This window comes from Penicillium subrubescens, assembly GCF_028828155.1.
Source record: "Penicillium subrubescens strain IBT 31985 chromosome Unknown utg000005l_segment0_segment0, whole genome shotgun sequence".
Lineage (NCBI taxonomy): Eukaryota > Fungi > Ascomycota > Eurotiomycetes > Eurotiales > Aspergillaceae > Penicillium > Penicillium subrubescens.
In genome coordinates this window covers 5,203,527-5,217,057 of record NW_026643155.1, presented here as the reverse complement: position 1 = coordinate 5,217,057, position 13,531 = coordinate 5,203,527, and the positions used below count along the sequence as shown (strand labels likewise).

The window sequence follows — 13,531 nt, the reverse complement described above, 5'->3', positions numbered from 1 at the left end:
GAAACTTAGTACACCCTAAATCAGATCCCTGGACGAAGCTAAGGCAGGAAAACAGATCAACTTCACTTGCAAGATAGTACTCTTGAACGTGACTCCATTGGAGGTGGTATTACTTCGAAGCCAGCCAATGGTATGCGACTTGGCTTTAGAGAGATTCATCTAAGGTGCTTAAGACTGGCCGTTTGATGTCATCTTCTAACTTTTTTTTTTATTGATTACGCTATCTTCGTTTCATCATGCGTAGAATGGAGATATGGCCGGAAATGCGGCTCAAAATAGAACAAGCACTGAGATGAGAAGCAAAATGAAGATGATGATGCGAAAAGAAAGAAGAAACACCGACAAAATCCAAGAGGGTATCCCCGAGAAGAGCAGAAAGTTACGCCAGATGAGAAAATAATCCCCCAAAGACCAAAACACCCCTACCAAACCCACTGATCGACAGAAGCCTCAGCAGAAACCAGCAAGCTGGGCGTCTGCGGACCCTGCGAGCTCGTGATCGGCTCAGTTGGCTCGAAGAACACGCCGGTGATGGGACGGGCATAATGAAACTTCGAGAGCGGCGAGGGCACAGGCTTGCCGGTGTTGAGCGAGAAGAGACGCACCTTTCTATCATTGGATGCTGAGTAGTGAGAGTAATTAGAAATTGGCAACAACAGTGTAAAAGGAAAATAGCGAGAACTTACCGCATGCCAACAGGCCCAACTCGGTGCTCACATCGAGATCCGGGATCTCCTCGGGCGAGAAGTCCTGGAAGGAAAGATATGGGCGGGTCGAGATGTGCGAGCCGCTCATGGGTTTGGGCTTGTGTTGGAGGCCCTCGGCTACGAACCGGATGTCGTACATTTCAACCTGGCGTAACATGAGCGGGATACTACACCTGGTACATGCAAAGCACGAAAACCTACCGAGTTATGGCCTCCAACAACAATCCGCCACGGATCCACCTTCCGGATCTTCGTGACCGACTGCGAATGCTGCAGCCGCAGCGAAGTGTCGCCAGTGCGCACATCGTACAGGAAGACGGTCGAGTTGCGCAGTCCCGAGGCAATGACGTCCGAGGAGAGCCACTCGACCGCCTGCACGCTTGCGTGCGAGGAGTTGCCGTGACGGCGGAAGCCTTGGGTCTGGTTGGCCTTCTCGTTGGGGAAGGGCTTCTGCGAGAGCGTCCAGTGGCTGCTGTAGCCCTCGAGGGTGTGGAGTCCGTCCGAGGTTCCAATGGCGAAGAGAGCCTTGTCTCCGGTTGGACATGCCGCGGAGCACCAGAGGGTCTGCAAGGTGCGGATGCGGATGGGGTGGAGGACTGTTTGTTATTTGTTAACGTAAACTTCTTGCCTGCTGGATGGTTAGGATGACATACATTCGGAAGGCCAGCGGTAGTCACCACTCTCATCTGGGTTTGGAAGCAACCGCGGAGCCAGGAAGGAGTCGCCTCCGGGACCGCTGTCAAATGTTGCCCTGTGATGGTGAGTGGATGGGTTCAAAGGAGGCTCCGGATGGAGGGGAGTACATACAATAAATAGCCCGTGTGGCTAAGAGAGACTGATGATAGCTAAACATGGACAGTCAGTAACTAGGATCAGGCCCGTGCATGAAAAGACATACTCTGTAGGGCTCTTGAAAGAGTATCCGCTCCATGGTCTGGTTGTAAATCCACTTCTCTTCGCCATGATCGGGGAAGCAGATCCTGTGAAGAATTGGTAAGTGATCTTATCCATCTGAGAGAAAGAATGAACTAACGAGACGGAAGATTGGTGACTGTGAACACCACCTAGTGAATGGTAATTAGTCCATCTGCCAGATCACATGGAAGCAGCGTACATACTGGTGATTAGGATACCCGAGCGAGGACTCCGCAGCACATGGCGGATATTCCAAGGCCCAGGCCACGGCTCAAAATCATGAAGCCTCTTGCACCTTAACTGGCTTACGTGGACACTGGCTTGGCGGTCTTGCAGCTCAGAAGAGGAGACACGACGGGCTCCAATCTCTCTGTCCACACCGACGAGAGGGTGGTGGAGGAAGCTTGGCTTGTGGACCGTCTCGCGGGCGATCCGCTGACTGACGTGCGCCTGTCTCTCTTGTTCCTGTGAAGAGTCAGCATCAACTTGTTTGAGAAGCGTGAGTCTGTTAAACATCGACGACTGACCTCTTGCTCGTTGCGCTTGCGCTTGACGGACGCCTGGGAATACTGGGCACCAGGTGGCGCAACATGGTTGGCTTGTATCTTGAAGTATTTCTTCTTCTCAGGGTCTGGTTGAGATGAAATGCTGTTAGCATGCCACCAGTAGACATCCGAGGCCATGAAATGAAGCCGTGGAAAGCGTCGAGCGTGCATATTGAATCTGCAGTTGATGGAAGGAGACTCACCATAATAGAAGCCAGGAATTTCGGGATTCATCTTGATGAAGTTCTGTGATGAAGGGACAGAGAGGCGTAGCAGGTTGAGATGCGAGAGAACGAGAAATCAAAGAGCTCGTAAGACGCTTGTTTGAGCGCGAAACATGATATGGGAAGTGGAGGGCGCTGGATTGGGCGGGTTGATGGCCGTTTTAACAGAACAGGCTCACGGCACCGTCAGATAGGCAACGGTGAAGACAACCATGCCCCACAGTTCATGCGTGAGCACAAGGCTATTGTTGAAGCAAGCAAACGTATCCGGTTGATTCTACCATCGCCCAGTCGACTGGCTTCTTCCGCGGCTTCGATTTTCTGCGATGGCGATGGTGACGTCCAGGCAATTACATAATCTGGTGCCTGAGGCGACAATCCAGGGACCATGGATAGCAGTTGTATCGATCGTTGACTAGTCACCATGGTTCAACATAGTTGCCACGACGATGGTGTTCAATTCATCGTTGCCTGTTGAAATGGAAAAGGGGGCTCCGGGGCCTTTCAACACGTAAATGTAAGCTTCATTTACATAGGTATTTGCCACTCATGTTCCGGAAAAGATATATCCAATACCTCTGGGTGGGGCCGCAATACCCGAAGTATATCTAGCTTCGGCACGACCAAAGGTATTTCACATCCTCAGGGGTTCGTATGCAATTGAATCACCTTGGCAACATTTGACAGAGTTGAAAATCGGTCAGAATTTTGATTTAGTGCATGCCGCATGTAAAATGCTGCCGCCACTCAATTGAATCAATCGGCTTGAACGAACATAGACTCTTAGCTCAATAGCAGTTTCAACACTGTCTGACTTCAGGTCAAATGCTTTCAAGTACCAGGTTTGTCTTGATCAGAAGTAGTGTATGGAGCTACAACATGCCCCAAAATTCTCTTCAGAGTCGAGAAACAGCGATCGGCAGGGCTTAGGTACATCAATGAGCTCGAGTCCCTTCGAGGCTGCTTTACTCGGCCAATGGTCCTTCGGGACAGAGCTCATCCAGGCGGAATCACGAGGACTTAGGCGCCTGGATACTCAGGCGCCTCATGCGTTTCCCCTTCTGGCATCTTTGATTTTTCTGCTGGTTTGCTCTTTCTTGCTTTGGCCGAAGGTTGTTGACTTTAGGCACGGGTCCCAAGCTCATCACGGGCCACCAGAGGCTTCCATCGGGCCTTCCCACTGTAAATTCCAGTTAGACGCGTCACGCTGGCCCGAAGGAGTAGTCGTTCCTGCTCATTTTGTTGAAGGAAGTTGTGCCCTAGTCCTGGGGGACATCTTTCTCCCTGCTGTGACCTCCCCATCCAACTTCGTCCTTTTCCTCTCTCCCATCACTTCATCCACACACCCCCTTCATCTCTTCCTTTCAGTGTTGTTCTTCACCATCAAAAACATATCTTCAATGACATCCAAGGACGTATCCAAGCCTTCAACCATTAGGTTGTGGGATCTTTCTGATGCCCGCAACCTGGCGCTCGGCAGTCACCCTCCAGGCCCCCACAGTGACCAGGAGGACAAGGATGCCCCAGCAACTGCTGCAATCCCCGACAGCCCTAGCCGTACCACTTCTTCAGGTGACAAGCTTGACCAGTCTGCTTCCCGTGAGACTGCTGAAGACATCGACCTTCTCATCGCTGAGCTTGAAGAGGAGGACGGTAACGAGCCTGAACCAAAGGTGATCACCATTTCTATTGCTCAAGACACTGGCTACCATGCTGGCCTACTTGAGACTGATCTCAACCTGGGCCTCAATGATGCAGATATCATTGCCGCACGCCGCAAGTATGGAAGAAACCGCCTGAAGCAGGAACACCAAAACAACCTGTTGAAGTTCCTCAAGCTCTTTGTCGGCCCTGTGCAGTTTGTCATGGAGGTCTGTGACCACGCTCATGCACAAACAACTCCCTCCTGCTATGCCTGTGAAAGCATACTAACTAAGAACCTGAACAGGCCTCCGCACTCCTGGCTGCCGGAATGCGAGATTGGATCGACTTCGGGGTCATCTGTGCTCTGCTGATCCTCAATGCAGTCGTTGGCTTCACTCAGGAATACCATGCTGGAAACATCGTCGATAGCCTCAAGCAGACACTGGCTCTGAAGGCTACTGTGACCCGAAATGGACATGTGCTGGAGATAGAGGCAGAGGAAGTGGTTCCTGGTGATGTCATCCACCTTGAGGATGTAATTGCTTCCTAAACACCTGTCAGCCACGCGCAACGGCTTATTAACTTGACTACAGGGCACAATCATTCCGGCTGATGGAGTCCTGGTCAGCGAAGGAGCCCACCTACAAGTCGATCAGTCTTCCCTCACCGGTGAATCACTCGCAGTTGACAAGCATCAAGATGACATTTGTTTCACCTCTTCCACCGTCAAGCGAGGGACTGCCCGTATGATTGCAACTGCGATTGGTGATAATACTTCTGTTGGACGGGCTGCAGCGCTTGTGAATCTTGCCGATAGTGGAACTGGTCATTTCACCATGGTGCTCAATGGAATCAGCATGATTCTCCTGGGTCTCGTGTGCCTCGCTCTGTTTGTGGTCTGGGTGTCATCCTTCTACCGGTCGCAGCCAATCTTGGACATTCTGCAGTTTACCCTGGCAATCACCGTCGTTGGAGTGCCAGTTGGTCTTCCGGCAGTGGTTACAACCACCATGGCTGTCGGTGCATCTTATCTGGCCAAGCGACAAGCGGTCGTGCAGAAACTATCCGCAATTGAGTCGCTGGCAGGAGTTGAGATCCTCTGTTCCGACAAAACCGGCACTCTGACCCGGAACAAGCTTGCCCTCGGTGACCCGTACACAACCCCAAATGTCACCAAGAACGATATCATGATGACATCCTGCCTGGCCGCAAGTCACAAAAAAAAAGGACTTGATGCCATCGATCGCGTCTTTCTCAAAGCTCTAAAGGCCTATCCCGAAGTCAAGGCAACGATCGGATCATACGAAGTCATTGAGTTCCACCCATTCGATCCCGTCTCCAAAAAGGTCACAGCTGTTGTCAAGTCCCCTCAGGGTGAGCGGATCATCTGTGTCAAGGGAGCTCCCCTTCCCGTACTGCGGACGGTTAAGGAGGATCACCCGATTGCTGAGGACGTTGAGACCGCATACCTTGAGAAGGTCACTGAATTTGCCGGCCGTGGATTCCGTGCCCTCGGAGTCGCTCGCAAGATTGGTGACCAGCCCTGGCAGATTCTGGGAATTGTACCCTGCTTGGATCCCCCTCGCCATGACACTGCAAAGACCATTGCCGAGGCCCAGCGACTTGGACTTTCCATCAAGATGCTGACTGGAGATGCTGTGGGTATTGCACGCGAGACCGCTCGCCAGCTCGGACTTGGCAGCAATATCTACAATGCGGAACGTCTGGGTGTCACGGGTGCGGGCGAAATGCCTGGCTCTGAAGTCAATGACTTCGTTGAGGCCGCAGATGGGTTTGCGGAGGTATTCCCTGAGCACAAGTACAGCGTCGTGGAGATTCTTCAAAAGCGAGGCCACCTGGTAGCCATGACTGGCGATGGTGTAAATGATGCCGCGTCGCTGAAGAAGGCCGATACTGGGATTGCGGTCGAAGGTGCTTCCGATGCTGCTCGTTCAGCTGCTGACATCGTCTTCATGGCTCCCGGACTCTCTGCGATCATTGATGCGATCAAGCTCTCCCGTCAAATCTTCCATCGCATGTACTCGTATGTGATCTATCGAATTGCGCTGTCTCTGCACTTGATGATCTTCTTCGGCTTGTGGATTTGCATCAAGGCCGAAGTTATGGATATCCGTCACGTTGTCCTGCTGGCCATTTTTGCCGACATTGCCACGCTGGCCATTGCATATGACAATGCGCCGTTCTCGATTTCCCCCGTCAAATGGAACCAGCCCAAGCTATGGGGGATTGCTATCATTCTCGGGTTGATCCTGGCAGCTGGTTCCTGGGTCGCGTTCGGTACCATCCTTCTGCATGGGGAGGCGGGTGGTCTGGTGCAAAACTTTGGAGATCGCGATGGGGTGCTGTTCGTTGAGGTTACCCTCACTCAGAACTGGCTAATACTTGTCACTCGTCATATCGATGGACCTTTTTGGAAGAACCTGCCCTCCTTGCAACTGCTTGCGGCGGTTCTGGCTGTCGATGTCACGGGGACTCTGATGGTCATTTTCGGCGTGTTTGGCCACCAGCCCACCTCAGTCGTGGCACTGATCCGCGTCTGGGTCTTTTCGGTTGGTGTTATCATTATACTCGGCATTGTGTATAGCTTCCTGCAGAACTCGCAGGCATTTGACGACCTGATGCATGGTCGTAGCCCGCGGGCCAGAACTCGAGAGCGGTCCTGGGAGGATTTCTGTAAGTTAAACTCTTTTTCTTTTCAAAGTTAATCAACGACATCTGTACTAACCTGATCACAGTGCTCTCTCTGCAGCGGGTTTCGACCCAGCACGAGAAGACGACTTGAGAAGTGAGGCTGGGAAAAATCCCCCCCAGAGCACTTTCACTCTCAAGGGATGGCGAATGGCGTTGGCGGACGAGGGCCATGCAAAGCAGGCTCTCGTCAAAGAAATCAGTGGGGTAAATCAGAGGGAGAAAAGAAGGGGGATGGTATGAGTTTTAATTCTGTTGCAGAGTTACGGGCGAGCACTGGCCGCCATACCATGTGTACCATCAGGGAGTGCATTTTATTCTTAGCTCTGCTTGTTTTACGACGAAAACAGCAGTTAACCTGCTTGTAGGCTTGTGTGGCAGACTTAGATGCTCTTTCTATTTTGCCCAGTTAATAGCAATTGTCTTTCTTACAGCTCTCTTTCCATTTTTCGGTAGGGATTCTCGGGATCATTCTCCTCTTCCTCAGCAGACTGTATAGTTTTGATCACCTTGCATGGACTTCCCACGGCCACCGAGAAGGGAGGGATATCCTTTGTAACAACGGAGCCTGCTCCAATGGTACATCCCTCGCCGATAGTTACTCCGGGGAGGATCACTACATTACCACCAATCCAGCAATCATCACCAATTCTGACTGGATGACCAAACTCGATATACTTCCGCCGGGACAATACACTTGTTTCATGTCCAGCGGTGTAGATGCCCACATTCGGGCCCATTTGAATGCGATCTCCCAGAATCACCAGAGATGTGTCAAGGATACTTAGACTGCAATTGACTCATCAGAACACGTTCAAGATACGTATCACCATAGAAACAGATGGAAATTCACGAATGGTAAACGCAAACTGGGCTCCGCTGACTTACTTCCAGTTGATAAAGCAATCCCGCCCAATGACGACATTACATCCGTAATCTGGCCGAAACGGCGGCTCGACAAACGACCCCTCGCCAACTCGTCCAACCAGCTTCTGCAGAAGTTCAAAACGGACGTCCCTAATTTTCTCAGAGGGCACGGTACGTGGGTCCAGATTGTTGTAGTCATTGGTTAAGATGCGGCAGCGGTGTCGGGCTTCCTCCAGGCTGGGGAGGAGTGGATTGTAACTAGTCAATGCAGAAGGTTAGGCAGTCTGCTTTAGGATAGCGGATAATATTCTTTGATATGTTTATTTCATTAGGATGATAGACCGTCGGGGCTAGATACGTACAGCATGCCCGATATCATCTTCTCGTAATCGTCACTCATTGGGACGCCGGGCAGATCGCGGGCGAGCGCTATTAAGTCAGGGCGCTTTTCCGAGGATGCCATTGTGGGTGGTTTTGATAGCTCTAGTCTTGCTGTATCTGGCACAGGTACCAGAGTAGAAGAATATGGAGTTTTGGTGCGATTGGGTCACTCCAAAGTCGGGATGTGTTGGTGGGAAGATGCCGGCGGGGGAATCAGCCACTGTGATGGTTGGCTATTGGTGCGGGGATATCTACGGACTTTTCTCGGCGCGGGCCAATACATACAATTTCTACGGATTGAAAGCCCCTTGCATTCGGAACGAATGTACAAATATTCTAAATATTCTAATTTAAACAATTATTAAAAGAGTCTCATTGTAATTTATTATTGAGTATGGTAGAAACATGTCACCATACTTTCCTATCTTCCCGGAAAAAAAGCAGACCAGTCCACTGTCCGTTGTATGCCTCGGACAAATGCAGAAACTCCGCCGATGCAGAGTAAAAACGCCCCCAGAAAACAAATCCCGGGAAAAAAAGAAAGAGAAGCAAAAACCCAGCGCAAACATGCGTTTTCGGGCGACGGAAACCACCAGCTGCTCATCTATCGCGGGCTACCATTGCGTTCGGCGGCACGACCGGCGGCATGGACTCTGCGGATGACTGCAACGCGATGCCAATATTCTCTTCCTTGAGGAAATCGGCACTTTCCACTTGCTCTTGAAGCAGACGTTTCTGCTTCTTGTACATCCGCCAGAAGACCATACTGCCGTGGATCTGTGCCGCCGAGAACGCAAGGTGAAGCAATGGTGTGGCCACTTTGAAGGCAATCTGCCACCTATTCCAGAGACTTCCGAAGAGCCACATTGTCACAATCGTCTCACAAGTGGTGCCTGTTGCGGTCGTAATGCAGGAGAGAAGAAAGACCCACTTGAGGAAGTTGTGACGTTGAGGAAAGATGCGATAGAGGATTATGGCCACGTGTGGGAAGAATTCGGACACTATATCGAAAGCACCTATAACGAGATATTAGTATTTGGATTCTTGACGCTGATTGGATCATTTGAAACATATTGATGTTACTTACCCCACACGGTGCACAAGATAAACTCAATATCAGCATCTGGCTCACGTGCCAGTTTCAGGCTGATGGCAATCGCGGACTGTCCGACGATGATGGTGCCGATGTGATGCGTCACCGCCACCGGGGACAGTTTGGACCGATAGAGAAGCTCAAAGACGTACATGCCGATCAACATCTGAGCGACAACGATAAGCATGTCACCCATGGTGATCGTTGAGCTCATGCGAGGATCATATGGCGTTCCGAACGTCTCCTTGCCAAAAGTGACGCACACAAATGGCTTGGCAGCCACCGCGAGGATGATGATCTTGGTAAGTCCAGCAATGTGATGGTTGACGAAGCCACGGCGGTTCCCTTCATCAAGGTCGGCGTAGATCCGGCCATATATCTTCTTGATCAGGAAGCCCTCGAGGATGTAGTAGCGGATGAGGAAGAAGATGACCATAGTGATAGAGATGATTAGGGCTGAGAATGGCGCAAGCTTGGAGATTGGCTCAAGAGGCTTCTTTTGCAGGTTTTCACTCGCATGACTCGCATGGCGAGCAGCAAGATCTTGAATGACAGGCATGATAGGCGTGATGGGCATGTATTCAGCGTGAAGCAGATCGAATGGCGAGGAAGGATGGAACGAGTAATACCGTAAGGTGGGGAGACGACGAAGAGAAGATGCAGATGGGTGTTCGGGCGAGGAAGATGAAGAGTCGAAGTAAGACACGAAGAGGAAGAAAAGGTGAAGAATAATGAATGGCAATCGAGCTAATACTCGTCGATTGACGGAGTCTAGATCATGAACATGCTGATTAGGTAGAGTATAGGTCGAAATGGGTGACGAGAAGGTTAAACAGGCATTACGCAAAAAGAGTCAGAAGCAGCAAGAACAGAAGAACAGAAGATTCGCAAGCAATCGAGGGAATTAGCTTATTTTAAACGCAATGCGCTCAAGCTCATAGCCCCTTTGCCCCCATTATTTTACGCCCCAGAAAGCTCATACTGTGATCCACACCCGAGGCAACTTTTCAGCCTTAGCACGACAGCAACCAAAAAAAGGGACACCTGAATGGGCTAGGCCAGGAGTGACATTCTGTGAGTTTAACCAACATGTGTCCACAAGCTCCATTGCCATTTTAGGAGAAAGCAGCCTGGTAGACTAGTGGTTTTGCCAGCGGGGAATTTGATCTCGTGTATCAGTTCGTCTTACCGTTCAACCAGTTTATACTTTTTGCGTGGGAATATGTACAACAGGCGACGAGTCGCGAGGCAATCTGCCTTTTTGGATTGCCGATAAATAGTCCGAAAAACAATATAATAGAAATTCCCAACACAAAGGAAAGTTAGAAAGGGGAACGGGGCGAAAGACGATCGATCCTTAGATCCTCAGTTACGAGCGTGTCTTTGGTCAATTAAGGGGGCCAAGCTTTCCTACGACGGCAGGTAAAGCTTATCCAGGGCCTATGAGCAAGCAGATTGGTGCATATTATGCTCCTGACTCCGCTAGTCCAGGGTCCATGGGTCAACGCGCTCGGTCGATAATTCTTCTAATTGGACTCGAGTGTTTCATACCCCCATCTTACTCCATCTGACACGAGGACAGGCAACAACGTATTTAGTTAGGACAAATAGGAGGCTGTTTTGTGGCTTCCCTGTCATTGGAATTATCTTCCGCTCGGTTCTTGAAAGGACGGATTGGGGAGCAATTGGCCGTAGTGCTCGCGCCCCTTTTACCCAAACCTTTTAAGAAGACAATTCACCCACGGATCACGACATTTATTCGGGGTTGGGCGTGGGGGAATTTCATGCTACAAAATGCTTGCCCACTTTGTCCGCGGATTAAACTGTGGAACTAGGAACCGTAGCGAGTTGTCTCATTCGTTGGGGCCGAGCGAAGGTAAAATTAAGTTGCCTAAACCCGCAGCCCCTCGCGAAGAATTGCAGAAATTGTGAAAACTCGCCAAACTCGCCAAATCCGCGGGCGGACCCTTTTCCTGGAGATGAAAACGTGGTTGAATGGTTGGTTGAGCGATTGATCCGAGTGTCTTTCTTTTTAAGGAAGTAGTACTGTAGTAGTGTAGTGCATGGCTACTAGTCTTGTCTGATTACTTTCATTGCTTCCTGTCTTTAGAAAGTTTTACAAATAAAATCTATGTGCGTGCCGTCCAGTGTCCTTCAAGCTAGTTAAGACTCCCCTTTTTAGTAAAGAGGGTAACCCTCCCGTGCAACGGTCCTGCACATTAAAAAAAGAAAACATCTGCTGCCAATACGATTGTTGCCTCAAGTGGATTCAACAATACCCCGGCGAACATGATCGCTAGATGGTACGACCCATACTCTCTCACGGCCCCCGTAATAAGCGGCTCCATCAGCCCAGCGACGCTTAATGCCCCGAGGGGGGCCATGCCAATGTACCAAGCCTGATTTTTTTGAGCTTAGTCCGAGGTATCGCCAGCGTGGCCAGGAGCAATCCAACGAATGTACCAGGGAGGAACTCAAACAGGACAGATAGATACTTCGGACATCCCGCCGAATGTACCAGTGCTGGCGGCTCACCAACCAATGTTCAAGATGCTACAAATCACTGATGAGAGGCGACCGGCTTAAATCTCCCATTCTATTGAGCCAAGGAACCGCCAAGACGTCGCATAAAGCAACCCCGCCTTTGAGGATGGCGATGGAAAAGAGGGACATGTCGACATTAATCCACGTATCGTAGAGTGTGAGATAATGGCACAGGGACTGGGAAGTACTTGAGTAGCCATAAACGACCCGAGTGTCGAGAGAGAGGCATACATACTGTATCGGATTCTACCAAGTCGCCTTGTGAAAAAAAGGGCCCGATCTTCCTCCTCGGCGCGTATGAAAACCGACATGCATGCAGGCAACAATGATCATGATCTGCAAGACATTCAAGCACTCGGACGGACTGGCCGAACCGCAATGTATTACTATGCTTGACCATGCGGCTAAAGGAAAGGGGAAAAGGAAGATCACTTTGGGGCGAGACGACCCACTCGGATACTATTCCGAATGTCATTGGCTGTCTCGAGAAGAGATACGGACTCACTATTATCGGGGCCAGGATGTATGCGAGACGCCTGATGGGGCCTCCAAGTGCGCCTTATACGAGCGTGGATGGTAGTACTACCAAAGGTCGGTGCATAGCCTAGTAAGCCTAACCAACAAACCAACAAGCTGGTGAGAAATGACCTAGATAGCATGGTCACATCCTAAAGCGAGACTGATTTTGTGATAATTCCAGGGGTTTTCGTCTCTGGTTCCATGCCCAAGAAATGCTAGCTCCTGTTCATTTAATCGCTGTTTCTACTGTCAAGACATGCAGAAATTAGATAAGCGTAGGAATGATGTTGTGTATTGGACATGCACTAGTATACATTATAGGTCTCAATTTAGTAGCGTAAGCTTCCTAAGGGCCTAGTCTCACTCGAACCCTGGCCTAGGTTATTCTCCTTGTGCTGTGAAGCTCAAAATTGTGTGACCTGCATCGCTTTAATGGGATGGGATAGATAGCAAGAGAGCGTGAGCCTAGAAGGAAATTGATTCGAGATAAACTTGATTCATTTCTTAGCGATTGGTAGACATTTACCGTCATGAACGCATGAATAGTCATCAGATAGTCATCAATTCCATAACTAGAGTATGATTTTGTGTAAATGTTCTCGAAGTCGGGATCTTCCAAAGGCAATCCTACCATCCGGAGGTAACTCGGAGTCCGGCCCCGAGGCGTCTAGTAGAGTGGATACCAAGTTAAGCTTAATGAAAGTAGTCATACAAGAAAGAGAGAAGCAATTTTGCTGAAGATGCATGTATTTCAATCCGCTAAGATGATGAAGTATTGGGGCACTGCAATATTCAGTAATTCGGGGATGTAATGGTCAGATCTCTCGCCGACCCCATTCAAACTCTTGAGAAGTCGAGTCGTTGCCAGTGGGTGCAAAGTTGGACGTCAGCAATCCATTTGGTGACTTCGTCCTCGACATCAATGCCACAACTCCAGCCGTGCTGATCAGTGGAGGCGTGGGATTGACCCCAATGATGTCCATGTTGAAGTCAATTGTCGATCAGCAAGGCCAAGCGCGAAAGGTCGTCTTCATCCACGCTGCGCGCAACGGTCACGTCCATGCAATGAAGGAAGACCTGGCCAAGATTGTTGCTGAGAACCCATCCGTTAGTAAGGCGGTATCCTATGAAGATGCAACTGCTCAGGACAAGAAGGGTGTGGACTATGATCATGTAGGCCGTGTGGACTTGGCTCAAATCAAGAACGAGGCCGTTTGCCCGATGCAGACTACTACATCTGTGGGCCTCAGCCATTCATGAAGGCACAGAGCAAGAGTCTGGAGAGCTTGGGTGTCTCGCCAGACCGAATCCACATGGAGGTGTCTGGTTCGCCATCGGATTAACCATGGGTGCAATTCAGCTTTCCAGTTGCAACGTGACAAG

The 13,531-nt window shown here is 50.2% G+C and overlaps 5 protein-coding genes across 5 annotated transcripts; 2 read left to right on the top strand and 3 right to left on the bottom strand.

Moving 5' to 3' along the window:
- Positions 1 to 422: 422 nt before the first annotated feature.
- Positions 423 to 2,401, bottom strand: N7473_008425 (uncharacterized protein; the record flags this gene model as incomplete). The annotated part of the gene is made up of 10 exons (XM_057154365.1): positions 423 to 622; positions 687 to 852; positions 909 to 1,303; positions 1,361 to 1,458; positions 1,515 to 1,552; positions 1,606 to 1,687; positions 1,741 to 1,771; positions 1,826 to 2,087; positions 2,150 to 2,253; positions 2,371 to 2,401. The coding sequence occupies 10 exons, from the start codon at positions 2,399 to 2,401 to the stop codon at positions 423 to 425; spliced, it is 1,407 nt and encodes a 468-aa protein (XP_057008703.1).
- Positions 2,402 to 3,791: 1,390 nt separating this feature from the next.
- On the top strand, positions 3,792 to 6,838 carry N7473_008424 (plasma-membrane proton-efflux P-type ATPase; the record flags this gene model as incomplete). The annotated part of the gene is made up of 4 exons (XM_057154364.1): positions 3,792 to 4,262; positions 4,340 to 4,570; positions 4,629 to 6,729; positions 6,792 to 6,838. The coding sequence occupies 4 exons, from the start codon at positions 3,792 to 3,794 to the stop codon at positions 6,836 to 6,838; spliced, it is 2,850 nt and encodes a 949-aa protein (XP_057008702.1).
- Positions 6,839 to 7,172: 334 nt separating this feature from the next.
- N7473_008423 (sugar O-acetyltransferase) lies at positions 7,173 to 8,074 on the bottom strand (the record flags this gene model as incomplete). Its single annotated transcript, XM_057154363.1, has 3 exons — positions 7,173 to 7,533; positions 7,633 to 7,869; positions 7,974 to 8,074. The coding sequence occupies 3 exons, from the start codon at positions 8,072 to 8,074 to the stop codon at positions 7,173 to 7,175; spliced, it is 699 nt and encodes a 232-aa protein (XP_057008701.1).
- Positions 8,075 to 8,361: 287 nt separating this feature from the next.
- Positions 8,362 to 9,644, bottom strand: N7473_008422 (uncharacterized protein; the record flags this gene model as incomplete). Its single annotated transcript, XM_057154362.1, has 2 exons — positions 8,362 to 9,008; positions 9,080 to 9,644. 2 exons carry the CDS (start codon positions 9,642 to 9,644, stop codon positions 8,593 to 8,595), a joined length of 981 nt encoding a protein of 326 aa, XP_057008700.1. The 3' UTR covers positions 8,362 to 8,592.
- Positions 9,645 to 13,120: 3,476 nt separating this feature from the next.
- N7473_008421 (Flavohemoprotein) lies at positions 13,121 to 13,491 on the top strand (the record flags this gene model as incomplete). Its single annotated transcript, XM_057154361.1, has 2 exons — positions 13,121 to 13,321; positions 13,399 to 13,491. 2 exons carry the CDS (start codon positions 13,121 to 13,123, stop codon positions 13,489 to 13,491), a joined length of 294 nt encoding a protein of 97 aa, XP_057008699.1.
- Between the last annotated feature and the right edge of the window lie 40 nt (positions 13,492 to 13,531).